Genomic DNA, 18,868 nt, shown 5'->3' on the forward strand with positions numbered 1-18,868 from the left:
AAAATTTTACATAGCGTTGCCTTAGGATTGGTTTGTCGAAAGCGACAATATGTGAAATGTTCAGGAGACAAAAAAAAGTTCATTACCTTATATTTCAATGCTTGGAGATCTTTCATATTTATTTATTTTACATAGTGAGAGATATATTATATTAATATTAAAATACTAATCCAGGGATATTTTTATTTTAATTCAGAGGAATTTTTATTTATTTAACAGCAATTTAGTACTCCACTTTAATAACGATTGCTCCGAATTGCGAAGATTAAAAATTCCAAACCGTATTTTTAAAATGCGAGTAGTCATACATTAACAAACTGGCAAATATAAATTAGTATAATGCCCCGCTTACACGCACATGAATTTACTGCTGACAGTGCGTATTGTCGCGGCCACAACAAACAAATGCACCATAAACAAACGTATCACATTACAAGATTATATTCATGAATCAAAAAAATCCAGAATCTTCTGAATTTTCACGCGACAATTAGACTGTTCGATATCTGCGCCTGAGCGCTAGAACGATAGTGACGAAAGGCGAAGTGGCGATAAAAAAACGAACTACACCGCACAGAGACTCACTTTGAGGTTAACCAATTTTCACGACATGTCAAATAGTAGGTACTATAAAATTACAACATCGCGTCTCACTTACGCTTGAAAAAATAAGATTGGAGACAGTCAGCACTTTTACATGCAAACAGTTATTATCGTGTTAGTTTAAAACACACACCATTGGTGTGTACCAAGTAAATCCATGTTAGTGTACTCGGGCGTTATAAGTATAAAAAGGAAGTTAAATATTGTCAAGTATTTTTTTGTAAAACATTGTCTTTAAACTAACGATTAAAGATATTCGATAGATAATTACATTCAGCGCGTACTTGTTTATAAAATTAATTATATCATGATAATTTTTATAAAATGGATTATCACTTGATATTCACCACAATGTAGATATTGTTTCTACGACACGCAATTGTAGTGAATACTGAGTGATAGATAATCCAGAATATGTGTAAGTATTTTTCCCATATTAATAAGACAAAGAGGAATAGTATCGATTATATTTAAAATAAAGAAAAACATTTATCAGAAATTCAGTATATTATAATAAGTTAACTCACAGTTTTCATTACTTTCATAATTATTTTTTTACTAGCTGCCCGAAACATCTCCCCACGGGATCAAATGTCGTGTGGTATAATATTTGCTTTTTGCTAATGAAAAATAAAACTACTAGAGTAGAAATTTCAAATTTTGGTTTCAAAAATGGAATAATAAATGTAGGTATCTGTTAAAAATAAATTTTCAGTAAGTTTTGTAAAGGGTCTCAACCAAAAGTATTCTCTTTCAAAATCAAATTTATTTATTTTACATATAATGAACATGAAAATTTTAAATTCAAAGTGTTAACAATTATTTTACAAATAAAAAGACTAATGTGAGTAAATAATACAATAATAAAATAAGAAAAATATGGAAGAACACAGAGTGAACTAGGTTGATAGACCCTATCCTAAAACTTATAAAACAACGTCCGCCTAAATTCACCTCACGTAAGTGGAATATATCAATATCCGAAGCGATTTGATTACACATACTTTGTCGTTCCCTTATGAATGAGGATCGTGACTACCCTGAAATGCAGTTAACGAAAGTACAATCCCAAGTATTATTGTAAAATACACGAGGCATGACACGAGGTGCGGGCGGCTCATTCTATCGCCATTATATGTTATGTACACTGCCAGGAACCTCTCTCACCACTCGTCTATTTTTTTATTTATTAGTCTAATCGACCTGAAATCTTTACCAATCGATTCTTTAAGGACGATTTACCTACAGATTTAAAATATATTATGTCGATCTACTTTCGGAGATATTTAAAGGCAGACTTCATGACTTCGCTACTAAACGGTTGTAAACTCCTTGTTGCATACTGTAAGCATGTAATGTCAGCCCCTGGCCAATTCCACACCCTCGGCTTATTATCATCTGCCCAACATATTCATTGGCAGTACAGAGGTGGTGACATTTTATCTTAAAATGGTCACTGTTATCATATTGGCATCAATCCCAAATCATGTGTATGTGCAATTTTCTTTCCTATAATGTAACTTTAATAAATAAAATCGCAATATCGATACACAAAATATATTTTTTAATATACAAACTAACTTCATAATGTCGTGGGTAGGGATTCCAGTCCCGGGATCCCAAACTATTTTCGATACCTATGAATCCCGGGATTGGTAAACATAATCCCGGGATTTCGGGAGTGATTTTTTTTATCAATTTGTATGGAAAATAAAATAAAAGCGAAAATAAAACAGAAAAAATACTTTTAATAAAAAATAACTAGGTACATTAGAAATAAACTGAGTTTGAATGAAGTTTGATTTATACCCATGTGTAGGTTGCGAATTCATTCACATGAATTATTGAAAATGAGAAAGATTGGAAAAAAAACGATGCTTCGTACTTTTAACAAAGTAATTGAGGGGGTCAGAAGCATAGGCAGTTTTCTGCATAAAAATGACCTTTTAACCTTTGAATGTAGAATCATAGAGCTAAAAATTCTGCACGTTGTAAGCTGATGTTTTACCAGCAAACTCGGCATTTTTCAATAGAAAATCGTTGTTAAAAATTAGCTTCAGAAGCAAACCCAGCTTTCTTCACTCTTAATGTTTCGTCCCATACAAAAAGTCACGTGACAAAATGGCGGCTCAGTACATTTTGGCAGTTGCCGTGTGAGTTTTTGCTGCGGTTTATAATCGTGAGTATTGTGCTAAAATTGTGAATCTAAGTGTTAAATTAAAAAGTGTTGAAAGTTGGAAAGTCACCCTTTGGGAATAGCTTCAAATAATGCTAGGAAACGTTCAAGATATCCAGAAAACTGGAGGAGAAATATGAGTAAAATTTCGAGGTATAAGACTAATAAGACAAACATCAAAACTTTTTTTGAACAATGTAATTCTTACAATTTGACAAACATAAAATCCTTTCCATTGTAAGTAATATTATTAGGTATATCTTATAATTAGAAATAAACGACTTTATTAAATATTTTTTTTTATGTGCAGGTAAAGATTTTTTTCATTTATTCAAGTTACAATATTTGTCTTAGTTACAGTATTTTTATAATAAAAATATGGCTGACAAGTTAAAAACTAAGAAGCAAACATGGCTTTCTTTCAAGTTGTCAAAAGCAAAGTCAGACTTCTTGATGGGTGAGAAGCAAATGCAGCCTTCTTGAAATTTATTATGCATATATCTTAGTCACGTAATAAAATTAATGAATTCTACAAGTTAAATTGACTTTGAAACACAATATTCTAATATAATGTATAGCTTACATAGATTAAATTAAATTGTTAGACTTGTTGTCAGTTTTTAACGTTTTTCTCAAAACTACTCACGTGATAGAAAGCTGCCTTTGCTTTTAGGCACCTCAATTCTACCATGATATCATACGTTTTACGGCAGTTTCATATTTGGCTGACTAATTATTAGATTTATGAAGCAGAAAGGCCATAAGTACGCCATGATTATTTGCTTTACTATTTTAAATCTCGCCAATCCATTCATTATGTCTTTACTATCAGAAACAATCGCAATCTCATATTAAATTCACATTATTTTTTATATTAAAATATTATTTACTCCATTAAACTTGTGTATTTCCAAGATTGAACGTATACAATATTAACAATAAATGTCTTAAATAGTATAAATTGTTCTAGATTTATTTATGACCGATTTTATCAATGTTATTTGTAAATATAAAAAAAATATATTAACAATGGACAAAAAATGCCAATCCCGGGACCAGTCCCGGGATCCCGGGATTCTCAAATTGTAATCCCGAAATCCCGGGATCAGAATTTTGGCTCGGGATTGGATTCCCTAGTCGTGGGTGCACCAGGTTCCGATCCTGGGTCTAGTAAATGCACACATTGTTTTTCAATTTGTGTTTGGAGTAAGAGTATGAACCTAATAGGTTGATCAAGTGGCTATCATCCATATCCCGTAAAACAAAAATCCGTTAGGTAAAAGAAACATCTACTCCGCGGAGGCCCATATGATTTTATTAGTATAGGTAGGCCCTATACTAATAGAACCATATGGGCCTAAACTATAGGACATGGATATGGACTTTTTAGCTTAATAAGAAAACAAATTTACCTATAAAACATGCATTTGAGATGCAGGTTCGATCCTGCCGAGTGTCTAAAATTTTCAAAAAGATTTTTTCTATTGGTTATAATATATTTTCTCAGAAGTGTTTTTCAAAATTATGTATGTTCAATAATTAGAATGGTACATTCTTAAATCTTGTGAATTATTTTTTGAATAAAAGAAATAGTTAATAACACATTATTAGCAAGTTCAAGTAAGTTACATCATAAAAATATTAGAGAAATCCACGACGTCGGTCAGTAATTGAAATAATAGGTATCTAATTTAATTTATAAACAAAAACCGATTGCCAAAGTAGCTTGTTTAGAGGAGCGCTGATGAGTGGGTATTAAAAAGGCCAATAGTTAAAGTTTGTCGCAATTAGTATGTCACCTTGTAGCGTAGAGGTAATGCACAAACGGGCGTAAACCCAGGAGATAGTTTTTTCAAAAAGATTTTTTCTATTGGTAATAATATGTTTTCTCAGAAGTGTTTTTCAAAATTATGTATGTTCAATAATTAGAATGGTACTCGTACATTCTTAAATCTTGTGAATTATTTGTTGAATAAAACAAATAGTTAATAATGTACATTAGTTGTTAGTTGTGTATACTGTGTGAGTAACGCATATATTATTTTACTCTAGCACATTATTCTTTCTCGTGAAACAATTTTAAAAAGATAAATAATTAACTTACATGAGATTCGCTACGGTGAATTTCTGAATAAATAGTTGGACATTATTTCAACGAAGATTTATATTTCGCTTCCACACATTAAAAAGCTAGACAAAAGTATATTTTGAGCTTACATAAAAGTGACATGGCTTATAATTTGTATTAACATCCAAAAAGAAAGTGCGTGCAAAAATTTTACACGCATTTATGTTGTTTATATATAACAACATTAAATCTTCACAAACTGTGCGAGATTATTAACATGAAGGGGCGCGGAAACTGAGTTTTTATTATGGTCAAATTAAAACACATAAAAGAAGTAAGATTGACTTATTAAAAACAAAGACGCCTCGAATAAGCTGCCAGTATTGTCATAAAAATGAAAGTTAGGGTTTAAGTGTAGGAAAATTAAGTAAAATTATAAATGGGTTGCTATGTATTAGTTAAACAGTAGTTAAATACTTAAAGTATTGGATGAGCCAGAGAGATCTGATGATTTTAATAATATTTTTTCTAAGCCACAGCGATAAATTGTGTACGGTAAAATATCGCGCATTTGATAATATTGAAACGGAAGGGTCTCAAGAAGAGATACCCAAAACTGAGGTCCCTACGCTCTCAATTGAGCTTTGACTAAGTTTACTGAGTTGACTTAAGTTAATAAAAAGTGCCATAGGAGAGAAAGGAATGGAGAACTAACATAAAAGAAAATGAATTTAATTATCAATATAATACAAAAACCAAACTAAATAATACGGACACACAAAAACTAAGTGAAGAGATCTTCACGTCCACAATAAGATGCTGCATATTTTAATGCAATATAATTGGCCTTTGTGGCAACCAGGTCGGACGGCCCGAAGGGTCCAAAAGCTGGTTGAAACCAGAGCGTTTGAGCTCGTAGTAGGAGCACGGAGCACTGGAGCAATGGGATTTTACCCGGAGCAGGAGTGGAGCCGGAGCACCGAAAATTTGTAGTGCTCCACTGCTCCGGATGTTTTATTTTTATTAAATTTTCATCCTAAAATCCAATGAAAATAGTATATTTTGACACTGGAATTATTTGAAATATGGCAACACTGCCGAGTGATAAATAATCTCACTTTTTTGACAGAAGAGGCAAATGATGAGAGACGATTTGCAGTCAGGAATTTTGTTTAATAGAATTAATAATGAAAATGACGATTATTTTAAAACTACTTATTTTTTTAACATTTATTTTATATACATATAATATTTATTAACTTTTAACCCGGAGCGGAGAAGACCCTGGAGCAGAGCCGGAGCAAGTATTAGGTCCTGGAGCGGAGCAACTCAAAAAAGGGTCCACTCCAACGCTCTGGTTGGAACGACTTGAGCATCTCTTCTCTCTTGGAACACATTCTCGGACATTCCCAGAGGATGTTGTTTGCAAAATAATGTATAACAAATGAAATCATTGAAATTACAGCGTGTACCTAATGGGTAAATACTATTTCCAAAAATAAAATTATCAGAAAAAAACTGTGTAATACTTGTATTATCAAATATATTCTTAAAAAATGAAATAACGTTTACAAAACCGTTTTTCTGGCTCACCCCGTACATTATAATATAGTCATAAATCCAAACAGTTTCCTACAAATGCGTACCCAAATATTTCGTGTCTTGCGTATTTTCCAGGCCATACCGGATGTTACAGAATTAAAACTTCCATATAATTAATTATTTGAAAGCAAGTTTAAGAGTGGGTCGATCGTTTCGGTCTCGTATCAGTTGAAGTACGGCCTTATGATGCGAAAGTGTTCAGAAGATATTTTTAAGACTTCTTTACTTGAGGCTGTGTGTCAATATCAGCTGACCTATGTCAAAATAAATATTACTATAGTTTAAAAGTAAGAAAAGAATTTTCTTTGACTAAATATTTTTTCAACGAATACATATATTATGTGGGATGCTGTCATTGTTTTGTTTATTTTCTTTTATATGTTTCACGTCTGGTTGCAAACATATTAAACTTGTAATTTTTAATGTTTACACATTTAAATAAGTAAATGAATTTATTTGAATTTAATTATACATCAATTATTATTTTAAATGACTATGTTCATCTTAATACAGAGCATAGTATTGATAGTCTAATTAGATTTAACAAGGTATTGATACCCACTGCACGATCCTAGCTAACATTCTACACTTAGTGAAATACTAAATTTTAGAGTCTAAAATAATGAGTTGCTGGTCTGTGTATCGGTTTTTTTTTTAAAAATTACGATGACTTTTTTAAGCGTGTTTAAAGGTACGGGCAGTGACGTCCCTATACAAAATGCTGCCCTTAGGTAGAGTTAAAATACCGCTCCATTTGTTATACAGTATTTTTCATCATCCCTTCATGACTCCAATATCTAAGAAATATGTTGTATGGATACATTACTAACAAAATATATACCACTGAAACATCAATTTTATAATTTGACGTTGGTACTACAGTGGCTTCTTACGTGTCATTTTTGCGATTCATTACCAATTTGTCTAGAGGAATTAAGGACGATCCGTGTCGCTTTTCTTCTTCACAAAACTTGGCAACATTTGTAAATATCGTAAAGGTTTAGGTATTATTAAACCGATAATCAATATAATGACGGCGCGACTCTTCCATACAGACTAAAATCGTGGACCAGGAGCGATAGGTGAGACGCTCTGTAAGAGGGGGTGCATCTTTAGTTTCGACGGCCAACGCAACTTCCATGCAATGTAGTCAGGCTGTAATTATTCGTAAATCTGCACGCGTCATTTCTGGTCACCAACAAAAGTAAACTATATATCGCGTACCCGACAAAAATTACAGTCCTGTTAAACCTATTATGTTAATTAATACATTTTGTTTCCAACCAGTGAGCTGAATTTTTTAATGGAAAGATATTTTCCTTATTACTCAGCTGAGGTAGCTATTTCTATATGTATAGGTATACCAAATGATTCTCCTCGATTTGTCGCCCTTCAATTAACTGCCGCCCTCAAGCGACGCTCAATCTACCTACCCCCACGAGACATCACTGGGTCCGGGCCTAATAAAAATTTGTAAATGTTGTGCTATATTAAGGCCCCTGTGTAATGCTTATTTGTCGTAACTTGGGAAAAGCTCATATACATACGTTTTAGAAAAATTATGTCATGTTCGAATACGTTTGCTGGACGAGTTATTTGATCAATCAAATTACCAATGACTGGACGACTCACTTCATACCCGGCGCGCACGAGAAATTGTGCATGAAAGTCATTCATAGATGTATAGGTAGATGTCACGTGACCATTGACGTATCCGTTTCCATTATGCGATACGAGCTTCGAGAATTTATAGTAATATAACCTTTATTGTAATGGCGTATTAGTGTCATGACTCATTGCGTTAGAAACAGATTCTCGGTTACTTACAACTTCTCGGAGATTAGACGCAAGTGAGCCCAGCGAATCACAGGCGACTGACTGTCCAATGGTTCCTGTCATTCAATTGCATTGAATAAACATTCATCAATATCTTAAAATGGCATTTTATAAATAATAAATAATACTAACACATGCAAAGTGATATCCCATCTTTCTTGGAGTGTTTAGTAGATTTTTTTACAATTTTTAACTAGGCACATTGGCATTTTGTAACACAATAATAACGGTGGAGTCGAAACCTGACAGTCAGAAATTTTGTATGGACAGACCCAGCGGTGTCGCCAGACCGCTTGCAAGCAGAATGTTCATTTGAGCGTAGGATACCGATATTAAAATATGAATTTCGCCATCCGGCAGACCCGACACAAAGTGAGTGTCATTTTATTTTCTAGATGCTTCGTCCATATTAATGTCATTGCAAATTACCGACTCAAGTAGGTACCACCCTTACGCATCTGGAGTATTTTTATAAAATTCTGACAATAATGACTATTATAGTTTTTATTAACTTTGATTGATCCATGGCGTAATGATTTCTTCAAACAAACATTTTAATAAGTTTACGTTCTCAAATCTAGTATTTATTCATTTTTACATATATTCTTTTTAAAACTACAATAAGCCATGAGACAGCAGTGTAGTGAAATAGTAGTACCAGATGTGAAACAATCATACATACTCAAACTTTGAGTAAAACACATAAATACATAATATATTGTGACCTCATGGGCAATCGAATCTCCAGCCCCCGGATAAAAGACCAGCGTCGTACGTACGTGACTAGAAAAACCGTGTAACATGAATACAAATTATCAAATTAAAAATGAGCTTTAGTGATTACAAAATATTTAAATAACCTGTTTGAAAAATACAAAATCCCCCTAGCCCATGCTAGGCACCATGCGGAAATTGTTGGAAAATTAACTCAACCTACATTGTAAAATGGGTCATTTGCATATCAGCGTCCATTATAATATACGTACCTACTAATAATTACCATATTCTGCAAACACGCATACACCAGCTGGACCGCATCATTGTTACAATATCATAATCATCAGCCGGGGTCAATCCACTGCTGGATGAAGGCCTCCCCAAGCTTCTTCCAACTCTCTCGGTCCTGTGTCGTTCGCTGCCACATATTTCCGCCGAACTTTACCAGTTCGTCAATCCAGCGGCTTTTAGGGCGACCTTGTGGCCGTTTCGTACCCCTTGGGTACCACTGGATGACGGCATTTGTCCAGCGGCCGTCCTTTCGGCGAGCAATGTGCCATGCCCATCTCCATTTTAGCTGTTTGACAACGTCTATTACATCGCGTACTCCTGTCTGCTTCCTAACCCATTCGTTTCTCTTACGGTCCTTTCGCGTGATGCCCAACATACACCTATCCATGCCTCGCTGTGCAACTTTTAGCCTTTGGACATCTCTCGTGTTGAGGGTCCACGTCTCGCAGCCATACGTGAGTACGGGTAGCACACATTGGTCGAACACCCTACGCTTAAGACACAATGGTAGGTCAACCTTGAAGATACTATTCAGACGTCCGAAAACACTCCATCCCGGCTTTGTTATTCGAGCAATTTCATCGTGCATGCTTCCGTCTATGGACACCTGCTGTCCGAGATAGACGTAGCTGCTGACTTGCTCGAGTTGGGTGCCATTAATACGGATAATCGCAGGGTCCGAAAAACAGTTCCTCATCACTTTTGTCTTTGAGATTGTTACAATATATATGATTTATATATAGTTAAAATAGAATTTTACCTACATTCCAACAATGTTTATTTTTACAAATTTTTGTCAGTTGTTTTTGGCTCATTCGTAGTGTTGGGGGGTAATCCCTGTATTTTAATGCATACTAGTTATTTATTATTTTATAATAGTATATAACAATGTACCAGTGTTATATAATATACTGTTCTCAATTTTTCAATGTTCTCTGTATCTATTTGTTTTTATACAGAAGACTAATTTATTTATATTTATTCATAGTAAGTATATATTATTACAGACAAAAGATTTAATTTTAGTTTTCATATAATAATTCATATATCCATGGCTAAAACCACCCACTAGGAATTGGGTAAATATAATTCTGAAATCTGAAGGGATAACTAAATATCAATTCGAATCAAATTTAATATTTTACGTCCAGCAAACTCAATAAATATAAACATGACCATTAAAAAAACTTATTTATATATTGTGAAGATAGAATTGTCAATTTGAGTAAATAAATTATCGATATATACATACCAGTGCCACCGACAAATCTAAGTATATTGGTATAAATCTAATCATTAAATTTGTTGTTATACATTACGAAACAAATCTATACTGCAACGTATAATATAGTCCCTCTGCAGTGATTCCCAACGTGTGGCGGATTTGAATGTTTTGGGGGGCAAAAAGGTCATCTTGAAAATTATTTTAAGACGAAGCGTAGCACAAGGATCGCACTAATTTTCTTCCGAGTTGTACATGTAACGTAATATAGATATTTACTTACGAAAGTTAAATTAAATAATTACAAGATAAAAGAACTTTTTTTATACAACGTTTTTAAATTTTCTATTGAATTATTATGCTCAATATTCTCAAACTTGTACTTGATATGAAGTAAATAAAAAACAAACAAATATAGAATACTGAAATGTCATTTTGACATTTCATTTTGATTTCCATAGTAACGCACGTATATATTAATAATTTAGTTGCTAGGACCACACCCTTAGCAACCAATAATAGTCTTTTACTTTTTACGGATTTTTCTGAAATAACTTTCCATACAAAACAGAATTAACTGAAAATGAATTCAATTCTACTTAAAAATGGCTAAAAGTATTAAAAGAATGCATTGGCGTCGTGTTCTGTATATTCTAAAAGTTTCAAATGTCTAGCTAGTCGGGAAGTTAGTTAAAAATCGATTGCAAGATTTGTACTGGACAAATAACCACTGGAAAAACAAGAATACGAGCTAATAAAAACGTTGTAAAAAATAGTATTACCAACTTGCATTTTTCATTTGAAGCAATTCATTTTTTTCAGAATTGGTTTGGTAGCTATACAATTTTGATTGGGGCAGCATTGAGATTTTTAGAGTCTAGACAGAGTCTCTAGAGTCTAGAGTCTAGAGTAGCAAAGGGTACATGTCAGAGGAAAGATGTATAACCGATAAAAATGCACAATTATAATAACTATATACATACATCAGTGATGAGGGGTGGAGGTAAACTGTTAAGATTCGACATTATGTAGTGAGCACTAACCTTTCTCAGTCATACTTATTTGTTTTTATTGAACTTAGAATACAATTTGCAGATGGTGCTGGTTAGTTTTATTAAATTCAATTAAACCCTGCTTAATTCCGACCATGTCCGATCCTAATATGATCATATGGGCCTCCACAGAGTAGAGGTTTGTATTAACAGATTTTGTTTTTACGAGAAATGGATGTCAGCCACTTGCTCAAGCTATTAGGTCCATACCCTGACTCACACACAAATTGAAAAACAATATGTATACTGCCAGCCCCAGGATTCGAACCTGGGACCCACGGCGTGATAGTCCAACGCTTAAGCCGCGCGGCCACCGTGGGTGTTAAACCCTGCTAAAACCAAACCATCATATTGTAGGGTTGCTGCCAAACGTCGGTAAGTCAATAATTTAGGTATTTAGAGTTCACAACGGATTATGTGTCTATAATATTTAATAATATGTATTATAGAAATAAAATCATTGTCATCAGATTTATATAACAAGGACATAAAGCACAAAGAAATTAGCATTTTGCCTGATTTTAGAGAGCATGTCAAGCATGACCAACACAACCTCCTCGTGTGACATTTCTGCGACAACTGATGTGATTCCGGTGTGTACAAGAAAAATGTTCCGCGACATTGTTCCCGAAACATCGATGGAGATATTGAGCGTCATGTTCCGTGACATGTTGCTCCATTTGTTCCCTAGTGGATACATGGCTTTATACCATAATCAAAAATAATGTTGAAGTTTTCGGCAGACTGTCATGTTTATAATTTTCTTTCTTTGTAAATTTCGTCTCTGTTCTGGCAGAACACACTAACTGGAGAATACTAGTTTTGAGTAATTTGACTTTGAAGTTGTTAAAATGGTCTATCATTTGAGTTTATTAAGTAATCGTAAAAAGGATGATTTTAAAATAAAGACTGTTTATTTATTAAGAAGGTTTCCAGACGGTAAAGTTTGAAATAAGGAACATTTTGGTATAACTAACTCAATATGTCATTTTTTCGAATAAGTGTCTTCTACCAGAACAGTGACAATTTGTCCATTGTACAGGCTCGTTTTTTTGTCATTGTCATCTTTCATACTGATTTCTTATCAAGACAATATTCATTTGGATTAAGCCCTATTTAGAAGTGCTAATTGATCCAATATAATTATGTTTTTTTTAAATTTAAAATTGGGTAAAAGATATTTAATGAATTAATTAGCATTTACGTAGTAGAACTTGATTTTTTTATACTATAGCTTTGAACATTTTCACTGTTGTTACGGATTAATTGAAAAAATGATTAGCAGTAAATCGAGAATCAACTGTATACATTCCTTTTAATACAATACGTTTTGTTTAAGTATTAGTAGTTTTTGACGTACCCAAAATTTTCATATATCACGTAAAATGTTTTTAATAATTCATCTACGCTATGAACCGTTTTACATAATATAATATATCGTATACGATCCAACATGACTATCTAATAAATAGTTTAGATACATATGCCTAGAGGCTAAATACATTATTATTTAACTTATATTCAAAGGGAATATGTAATAAAATTTAATCTCTGCTACATGTATGTACCCACATGAATATATCTGAAAATACGATAATATATCTGTAGCTACGGCACCCTCCGAAAATAATCCAGAACGTTTGATGGCTTAAATACACAAAGTTTGTCGAAAAAACTAATTTCTATTAAGTTTAATTTATTTGTTTGTACAAAATAGCTGCAAAACTTGTTAAAAAAACTATCTACTAGTTTCGGGAAGGCAAGTATCAGGTATCAGTCCATGCTACCATATTATTATGGTAGAATTTGGTAATACGTGTATTTCTCTATATTAGTCGGATTCGGTTTCTTACCGAATACGCTCAGATGTTAACGGTTAGTCTTACTATACTGATTAAATATTATAAACCCATTACGCTGTACCCACTGTACTTATTTAAAATAAACACCGTTATCCGCTAAACTTTGTAGAATGCCTGGATCCACGTTATATTTAATATATTATGTTTTAATGATTTTAAATGATAATATTGAATGGTAATATATTTTTTTCTAGAATTAGCATTATAAATAAATAAATATAAATAAATAAACATAAATAAATAAACATAAATAAATATAAATAAATCTCATTAAAAAGTGTTAATATTGCTAAAAAATATTCGACAGTTAAAAAAATCTCTCGCAGTTTATTCAATCATTTGCCTTGGTATCGCCGTTTTCAGCTTCTCTTTAATATTATACAAACTATATCTATATGTAAGAAGGTTTTTTCGACATCTTTGAATATACCATATTTTATTATTATGATGTTTAATTAAAACTCGACTATATTTCCAAACATGGAATTTTATATCATTTTAAACTAAAAAAATATATTTCTTCCAAAAAAATCTTGTTAAATTTGTAGCGAGGTTATTCAAAAGTTTCGAAAATCACAACTTTTAATGGAAACAACTATTTTTTCCATAGACTAGTTTCGCAAAAAATACAATCTGAATTTGCCCTTTGAGTTGTTTAAAAGTAAATTTACATCCCAGCTTTTTTTAATATATATGTCTATTTTATTGTTTATATAGTGACACGAGTTATTGTTATGAATAGCTTTTAACATATTTTGGAATAAATAACTTTAAATTTTACATATTATTTTGTACAAAATTGCTAGTTTTGAATAAATAAAGATAAACATCTCGTATATTATTGAAGAGCTTGAAGAGGCCTTCATCCAGCAGTGGATAGATTCAGGCTGATGATGATACACTGATTGGCGGTGTTTTTTTTTTATTTAGATTGTATTTTATGTTGTTTCCAAACAAATAATAATATTGCCCATAGCATGATCACCAATATGGATCCACTGGTGGTTTTTCCAACGTGAATCCATTCCTCTCCTTACTGTATGTTGGGTTCCGTGAATTTTCACTGAGCTTAATTCTTTTGTTGATCCACCTGCTTATAGGTCTGTCTTTTGGTCATTTTCTACTGTTTATATTCCGCGATCATCTCTTATTAGAGTATGTGTGCCGAATATTTTTATTTAAAGTAAAGAAACTTAGTTAAAATTAAACCCCATTACAGAATGGAGGTTGTATCAACATAATTTTGTTTTTACGAAAAATTTATGTTAGTGAAACTGTGGGTCCAAAAAATCTCTGATCATTATCGAGAAATAATTAGTAAAAATTAATCTCGAATATCGAAAACATAGATTTCGAGAAATCATCAGAGTCTTTAAAAATCGAAAAAGTTTCATTAGGCTAAGCTGCCGACCGCAATTGAAATAAGAAACCAATCTCAAATTGTTTTGAAACCAATATTTTTAATTTAGAGAATTAATTCTTGAATCTCAAGAAATCACAAGCTCTTCTGGGCCCAAACACATATTAAAAACAAGATGTCAATTTTCCTGCCCCGGGATTCGGGTCCTGGAATCCTTGATATAATACGCCGACGTGTTACCGCTCGGCCATCGTAGACATTCACATACACAGATATATATATAATACACATATAACTGTGAACGGGAATGAATATCATCATATTAATAAAATGCTAGAAGTTTGCCCGATAAATTCCCAAGGCTATAGCAATTCCGTAATAATCCGTATTGTCCTAGATTAATCTGTCAGTAGATACACACATTGTTGCTCCGCATTATCCCGTGTCCTTTATCCGAATGGACAACAAAATGGTTCTACCGTCTATTTTACGAACACACTTCTAAGTCTTATACGTTTTACTGCTGTCGTATAAGAAACTTGTAATTATTTTAATTAAACTAAATACGCACATATATACTTGCCTTAACCATAAAAGTCTTTACTTTAATAATATTATAATAATAGTAAACTTAATATTCTTATTATTATGTTATGTCAGCTTAGAGATTATGAAGATATATGCTGAAAATCTTTAGATGTATAAAATAATTATTTTAATATCAACTTAAATTAAATAATGACAAGATAAAAAGAACTTTTTATATACAACGTTTTTAAATTCTGTTGAACCATTTATAAACTTGACTTGACTAGCTTAAACGATCAAAAAAAATTATACTTAACATGTCATATTGATTTCCATGGTAACGCACGTATATATTAATAATTTAGTTGCTCCCCTAGCAACCAATAATGGTGTTGAAATAACTTTTCATACAAAGCAGAATTAACTGAAAATGAATTTAATTCAACTTAAAGATGGCTAAAAGTATTAAAAAAATGCATTGGCATCGAGTTCTGATATATTCTAAAAGTTTAAAATGTCTAGCTAGTCGGGAAGCTAGTTAAAAATTGATTGCAAGAATTGTACCGGACAAAAAACCACCGGACAAATAAGAATACGAGCTAAGAAAAACGTTGTAAAATATATTGGAATCAAAATTTTGATATTCGGCTATTTCTTCTGTGACCATATCCGCTTCTCATATGATACTGTAACACATAATTTTATTAAATGAGTCGCTTAGAGCAGTACTTCTCAAACTGGGAGGCACGGTCCCCTATGGGACCCTGGAGCTCCTGCGAGGGAGCCCCGAAATATTTCAGTATTTGAAAAAAAAATCATAAAAACGTTATCACTGGACGATACCTGATACAAATCAGTCAAAATATTGAGGTCGAAATTTAAAAATTTCTTGTAAATTTTATTGAAAATGAAATGCTCTATTATTTTTAATAGAAATGTACCTATAATAATAATCAATGGTAAATAAAGTACTGTTTGTCAATTAAAATTTTTGGGGAGGGAGCCTTGGATTTTTTTTTCTGATTTCGGGGGCCGTGGTATGAAAAAGTTTGAGAAGCAGTGGCTTAGAGCCATTTCTTATATTTTGCAATTCAAATTGTTTGCAATTGTCATTTTTGAGTTAAAAGTGATTCTAAAGGCAATCTATATAAAGAAAAATAGTTGGTCATCAAAAATCACTTCAATTGGCAAAGTTGACTGTTGGTGTCATAACTGAATAATGTGTGTTCTGTCATCAAAGGCTTTCTAACCAATCAGGGAGCTCTATTTCTCATAGTGTGCTGTATGTCTGCAGCCTTAGAAATATTATATATATATTTAAAAATAATATAAATCGACTAACTCACTCATTAATATTCAAGGGAGTTCTTCAATACTTTTCTTTTAATTACAAAAATTCAGTGCTGTGGTGATTTTTTGCGATTATCTCAAAACTCGATTTTTGGAATATGTGATTTATGACTCTAGGCAACTCAAATAGATTGTCACTATAATGTAGCTACATAATTATGGAATCCCATTTCTCGGAATTAGGCAAACATTTTACTGCATGGTCCGGTGAGTGCGTGTTTACGTTTCCCATGGCAATTAAGCCCCTGTCTTCTGTGAGTTCTCCGCCTAAGATCCCAAATAATTGAACAATATCTGGCATTTATCACAGATGATGGTGAATTTAAACCAATACAGAATCCATATACGTATGATGGTTAGCTACTTTGCAATAATTAATAAAGGTAATGTTTTTTATTGTTTCAGATAGCAACTTTGTGTTGGGAAACGCTCAAGTACCGACGGTATACCCGATCGTATACTGTTCGGACGGATTCTGTGAGCTGACAGGATTCGCTAGGGCGCAGATCATGCAGAAAGGGTGTGCCTGCAAGTTCTTGTACGGGGTGGACACCAGGGATGATCACAAGACGCAGATCGACGCGTCACTAGAGACCAAGAATGAACTCAAGCTGGAGGTCATATTCTACAAGAAAAATGGTACGTGAATCAGAAATATGTTTATGTATCCATAAAGCATTTCTATTAAAAGATTTTTCTTATATATCGTCATTTTACTATTAAGACCTCGTAAGTCCGATAATATGGAAAATGAATTTGTTCGGCAAAATTTAAACAACACAACATTTTAAATCATATCGAAACCTCGGTTCTATAGACTATTATGTTATCCATATATCGATAAATTAAAAAAAAAAACTCGTAGATCTCGTGGTTTCAAACATCGAATTAAAACCTTGTACTTCACAACCAGTGTTTCTTCATTCATCGTTTGGAGAGGTGTTTAAAATAATGTTTTATTACGTTTTTTTTCTTCCCCTCAACATTCTTCTCAAATAGACTTACGAGGTTTTAATAGTAAGGTGACGATATTTAGTATAAACATACCACTTTTACCACGTGAAGTTAGATAGTTTTAGCAGAATATAAGTCATGAACGTTTATTCATTTCACACAATTTTTAATAACATGATTTGATATAGAATTTTGAATGATACACAATTATATTATTGTATCCGTAGATCGACATATTAATGATCTTATATTTTCGATAACATAAAAAGAAATTTTGTGGGAACTATCATCGCCTATACATGACGGCTCGCCGAAAACGAGAACGAATGTACGAGATGTCAGTGTATTGTAGGATTCTCTTTGTATACGGATAGGTACATATATGTACACAGCAAACACACAAAACCTTTAAAAACTTTTATAGAGATTCTTGAAAAAACAAAATCAATTTTACTGGAGATAACGGAGTAAATCGTTCATAAGTTAGTTTAATAACTGTTTTTTGAGACAGTTTTAATAGCGGTATGAAATAAAATTTCTCGAGCTTTTCCTTTTCTCAAATAGTTCACCTCGAATTTTCCCAACTTTTCTATTGTTGTCAATGCATACGTACAGAGATTTTTAAAGGGTTCGATCTAATAATTCATTTAATATACTATTATCTTATTACACATAATAACAGTTTATATTAGTTTTATCAACGTTTAGAAAAATATTTAACAAGACTTCTCTTATCTGCTTTGCATATAATATATTTGAAACTCGTATTAAATTCCTAAAAAAATGTACATAGGCACATAATATATATGTGACACTATATCTCGTGCTAAACCACGGCCTTCTCAAGTATACTTGTCGATACAGCAGGCCAGTCAGCTAGACCAATTATTGCACTATGCACCCTCCGTTACACAATTCAACCACCAACACATATATATAAGCAGACAGTTTCTCTTGGAGACTGGCTTGCCAGCTTGGATCCATTCGTTATATAAAACAGTCCACCTTAACTGTGTGATTTTTATATAAAAAAAAATATACACGATTATCATCTGTAAATTCTCGCTAGAAAAACATTGTATTAATAAGGGGGTAGTTTGTTAAAACGTGTCACAGTATACTTAAAAGAGAGTAACAAATAAGTCATTGATATAATTTATTCTCCTATATTAATATACATAATATTGAGTGAATGCCGTAGATCCTTGCGTCTACGGCGTAGGCTCTACGGTCTACACACTCTACAC

At 32.6% G+C, this 18,868-nt stretch overlaps 1 protein-coding gene across 1 annotated transcript in view; it reads left to right on the top strand.

The window, feature by feature from the left end:
- Elk (Eag-like K[+] channel) overlaps positions 1-18,868 on the top strand; it is a 475,602-nt gene that overhangs the window by 306,483 nt on the left and 150,251 nt on the right. Inside the window, exon 3 of the mRNA XM_085958147.1 lies at positions 17,073-17,306. Within this exon, the coding sequence (XP_085814273.1) occupies positions 17,073-17,306 (234 nt within the window). The remainder of the gene's footprint in view (positions 1-17,072; positions 17,307-18,868) is intronic.

The sequence above is a fragment of the Rhyacophila brunnea genome, unplaced genomic scaffold, assembly GCF_057557595.1.
Source record: "Rhyacophila brunnea isolate RB1 unplaced genomic scaffold, BYU_Rbru_1.0 scaffold_7, whole genome shotgun sequence".
Lineage (NCBI taxonomy): Eukaryota > Metazoa > Arthropoda > Insecta > Trichoptera > Rhyacophilidae > Rhyacophila > Rhyacophila brunnea.